The sequence below is a fragment of the Necator americanus genome, chromosome IV (genome assembly GCF_031761385.1).
Source record: "Necator americanus strain Aroian chromosome IV, whole genome shotgun sequence".
NCBI lineage: Eukaryota > Metazoa > Nematoda > Chromadorea > Rhabditida > Ancylostomatidae > Necator > Necator americanus.
Window position 1 is genome coordinate 20,902,954 of NC_087374.1, and position 5,000 is coordinate 20,907,953.

At 42.2% G+C, this 5,000-nt stretch overlaps 1 protein-coding gene across 2 annotated transcripts in view; it reads left to right on the forward strand.

Annotated features, from left to right (window-relative positions):
• The window catches only part of RB195_002137 (uncharacterized protein), a gene marked incomplete at both ends in the record, with an annotated part of 20,426 nt that extends 19,474 nt beyond the window's left edge, over nt 1-952 (forward strand). For both annotated transcript variants that reach the window (XM_064199241.1, XM_064199242.1), the window contains one exon: nt 863-952. In XM_064199241.1, the coding sequence (XP_064055122.1) occupies nt 863-952 (90 nt within the window). The remainder of the gene's footprint in view (nt 1-862) is intronic.
• Nucleotides 953-5,000: the final 4,048 nt, after the last annotated feature.

Sequence of the window (5,000 nt, forward strand, 5' to 3'; positions counted from 1 at the left end):
ACTATTAACTTTGATCAGTGAAGGGGAGCAAAGCTAATATGACCGAAAGTCTGAAGTCCGGCTTTAGCCGGACATTCAGACTGGTTCTATATAAATTGTAAATATCATGGAACTTCCTCACTCAGGGTTGCAATATCATTTGATATGACATGCTTCATTCTACATTTATTCGAAGAATGAGTACCGTAACTCTTAAGTACTGCAACAGTGGACAGTCTGTGGACGCAATTTCCAATCTAGGATTTCGTATGGATACAGTTGCAACAATAATCCACCCAATGTGTCAAAGTAGTCAAAACAACAACAGACTCGGTGCAGTTTCGCAAGCGACTGCTCTCAAAGCAGTGCGCTGGAGAGGTGTTCGAATCGACGCAGAACCATCGCGAAATGCAGCTATGGACAGTCCCCACTTATTCCTAACTGCTACGCTCCACCGAGGCGCTAGCGCAACCGCCTACGGAACTGCGTATTGCTTCATTCCGTCTTGACCCTGCTATACGCTAAATGTAGCAGACTCGCCATTCTTGTGCGAGAAAAAAATGAACAGCAGACTCCAAGTCCTTCCTTCTTGGAATTTCGACATTGCGTAATGGATTTATTTATTTATTTATTTATTGTTTGTGGAGTGGTCGGAGCATCGAGACTTGGCAAGGAGAGAGGAGGAGTTTGCTGGGATATGCTTAGTATCGGAGACCTGGAACCCTTCTCAGGCCTTTGATGAAGACGAGACTTTCGGAATGTCCGGCTACAAATAAAAGTTTCACCAAAGCCTCGTTGGCAAAACAAAACATAGATGAATAACAATACCATAGGAGGAAGAGCACCAAGACTTCAGGCTTTAGACCAATTTCAAGTATTTCAGACAAAACCAGCCAACCTTTCGAACGATGAAATTAAGAAGATCGAATACATGAAGCAAATTCTACACAAACGAGGATATCGGTTTGAATGATTTGTCTAATTGAATACATATTCAACCTCTTAAGGTGAGACTTGGTATATTAAGTAGATTCCGTGGTTTGTAGCGGATATATTGTTACTAGTTTGAATCCCAATGGAAACCAATAATTACGGAGTAACTGTGTATTCATTTTTACCGTCAGTTCAACACACGCCAGTCCAGTCAGTTTCTGTTTGCGTATTTTTATGCATTTTGCTCATAACATGGTCTTGTTTCCTTCTGGTTGCTCTTTTCTGTTCTTTTCGTAGTCGTTTATCAGCCTACTACTGTGTCCTTCAAAATGGTATGTCTGTGAAAATTTTACCAATGAAAGCTTTCCCTTTTTCTTTCGGTTTCGGTGATCGTCAACTTCACTTATGCAGAATGGAATGGCGTTCAGTTTTAGAAATGAAGTATTTTAATACCTTTGCTTCCTTTTTCTATTTTGTACTTGATGCTAACTTTGTTTTACTGCTCTGCTAGCAACGCCAGAGAGTTTAAAGAAATCATCGGGGTAGATGTTAGTAGAAGTGTGAGCTTTCTCTCACAATTCCACAATTGTTGCTGACTTGCATTATCGATTACTTAAAAGTGACACTGCTTCCTAGCCGTTTCCCGTCTGCTCTTGAATTTTGCTTCACTGATTAAGACCGGTTTCTAACCGTTCTTAATCAGTGAAGTGAAATCACCGTATCCATTAAAGTGAACAAACTTCTTCAATACTCGGGAAAGAAAACTGCAACTTTTATGTCGAAGAAATGTTAATGAGAGGGTGTAAACGTTTACCGTAATATGAATGTTGGTTTGTAACTTGTGTGGTAGCTCTGAGAGTGTTAAGCTATAAAGCATTTGTTCCTTTTTTCTGTACAGGAGGATCAACGTTTGTTCAAGGGGATCTCAGGAATTCAGGAGGAATCCCTCTTCCTGCTGCTGTTCTTGAGCCAAAATTCAGATTTCGCGCTTTCGTTGCTTGGTGCCCCTCCGGCTGCCCTCCCAACAGGTCGAAGTCTACTGAGACATGTGCCTTCGCGCGGATTTTTCGCGTGTCTGGCATCTCGGGGATAGCAGCGTTCGCCAGGGGATCATGTGCGTGGCACAAAGTGATACATACGACTTTTGAACGCCGGAAGCAGTGCTGAGAAGAACGAGGAACAGCCGAGGAGCGAATGTTTGCTCTGAATCGGCTGAGTGAGCCGACTGGTGGGACGTTTGATTGCTTTCGAGCACTAAACAGCTTCAGGAAATCAGATGTGTGAGGATTTACGAGGTCAGCTCTTCGACCGTGCTCTGCTTGGTTTACAATCCTACGAAATCAATGGAATGTTTTATATACTGTGTCGTTTCTCTTAATTCTGTAGGATCTTCAATACTTCTCCTCAAATCCTTAAGGAGATGTGAAGAAAATCTTGAGGAAAGAAGTGTATTCTTAGCATAGGAGTATCAACGTGCTGTGTATTTGAATTTATGTATTTAATTAATTTATCGTTTTCCGAAATTCATTGATGGTATCTTATGAGCGAAAAAGTATAGAAAATGCATCTTTCTTCTTTTTTCTCCATTTTCTCCGTTGCAATCCTACTTTTAGAACCTTCTTGAAATTGGGGTGCTAACTTTTCTGAGCTATTCATTCAGTTATTCATTGTCCTCGTTAGATAGTGGTTATGCGCGAAGAGTATATATATATATATATATATATATATATATATATATATATATATATATATATATATATATATATATATATATATATATATATATATATATATATATATATATATATATATATATATATATATATAAAAAAAAAAGTTGCACGATTTGTTCAAAAGTCCTGGAGCATCTGTGAGCGGTCACTCACGGTTTTAACGACTCCAACCGAATGTATTGATGAGTGCTCAGACGTGTTTCTTTAGATTCTTACAAGATATTCTTCGAATGCAGACGTGATTGGACTATAGACTTGTGGAGCGAAATAGACGAAAATGTGAAAGTATGCCTAGAAAGCATTACAACGAAGGCAAAAGCATCAACTGACGCGTAGATGCGGGCAATTTCCCCTAAGTTTCCCTGGTGAATGTTGCTTAGATCTATTTTCATTTGTAGGAAATACTTCGCGAGTTTTATGGTCGGGTCAAAACGACATGAATCACGACTGTAGCTGCGGTGCATTTGCGTACGCGCTCGAAACGGCGCGGTGAAGGCAGCAGTTGGAAGTGAGTTGTGACCGTCGCAAACTGCAGCGATGGGTGGTCCCAGCAAGGGTTTCACCACGCTCCTACCCGCTACGCTCCACCGGAGCGACTTCAGAGAAGCCGTGTACGCAATTGCATACGTGCTTCATGTCGTTTTAACTCTACTATAGGAGAGATTAACAGATGACCTAAGTTTCGTGCTCTTCTTTATGTTTGTCTTCATACGAATGCATGCTTAGGAACGTTCATGCAAGTTGTAACAATGTTTGGGACTGACTATTTTAGTTGTTTAATTTAATAATAGATTTCGAATGTGACAGTTGTGACCACATCCTCAGATTCCTGTGGCTGGAGATAGAGAAATACTAGCACCAACACCTTACCGAAGTAAACAAGCAGACGTGTCTATGATTTATCTTGTACAACGTCGTTGAGCTACAATGAGGTTTAGTTCTGGGTTCTTCACTGCCCTTGGCACAGAAACATTTGGAGAATTGTCGAATCACGGATGTAAAAATCAGAACAGCCATCGATGTTATACGAACATTATCAACACAATTCCTTTTCCGATACTATTGTCATCTGCAAACCGATTCTTTATGATTCCGATTTTTTTTTTCAAATTTAAGCCTTCTATGCACCTTGATGAATCCATCTAAAGGCAGCGTATCACGAAGTTTACGTAGCGAAAACCCCAAGGTAGTTTGAATTGTAGATCACGGAACCCAGCGTGGCTCTGCTAAACTTCAAAAATCGTAGCAAAAACGGCGTTTGTTCCCAAGAGGTAGTTTAGAACACTTTCCCTTGCACACTCTCCGGCCACCTCAGGAGCATATTCATTGATTTTACCTGACTGAGTAGGCATGTGAGAAAACCTCATCGATCTTCGACCGCTAGCCCGTGGACGCTGCACGCGAGCAGGGATGCAGAAGGATGCAACTTACCTCGTAGGAATGAATGCAGTCTACCACGCCATTTTTCACGGCGATTAGTGGAATTCGGCCGAAGTCACGCTGAGTTCCGTAATCTACAACCCAAACACTGTAGGTTTCCTGGGGTTTCCGTACTACGTCAATTTCGTGACACACTAAAACTCAGGACAAATATCGATCCGTTTTTATCTTTGACTTGATGGTTCCGTGTAGTTTCGGTGTCCTTCTGCTGTTTGTTGGTTAAGTGTCAAAATCCTGTCCACTACCGCGACAGCTGTCGCGTTCGCACTGCGTAAAGGTTTTCAAATCCTTCGAAGCTGCATGCAATAACAATTCTAGCATTTTAGACACAAGGCAAAACCTCATGAAACGTAATTTTTACATCCTTTTGACAAGAGCGAAAGTTTCTTGAGTGTTATGAACATTTGTCATCAAACCCTTTGGTTCGCTCAATCACTGCCTATTTGACAATCATTCCCCCATTAACTCTATGAGCTTATATGCAAGAAGATTGGACCGTTGAGCATCTATTCATTGTATTCCGTGTGTATTTCGCGCCATCTGTACAGCTTGCGTAACATCAAATGCAAGAATGTCCGATCTCATTTACAGTGGGGTGAAAACGACACGAAGCACAGTGCGGTCGCGCTCGAAGAGACGCGATGAAGACAGCGGTTGGAATCGGGGTGGGACCATCGCGAACTGCAGCAATGAACAATGGTAGCGGGGTTCACTTCGCTTTGATAATATAGCCGGGTCAAAACGACATAAAGCATGGTGCATTTGCGTACGCGCTCGAAACGACGCAGTGGAGGCAGGAATTGGAACCGAGGTGGGACCATCACATCTGCGGCGATGGGTGGTGCCAGCAAGGGGCTCACCATGATCCCAACTGGTACGCCCCACCGAAGCGCCTCGGGCGAAGCTGCGTACGCA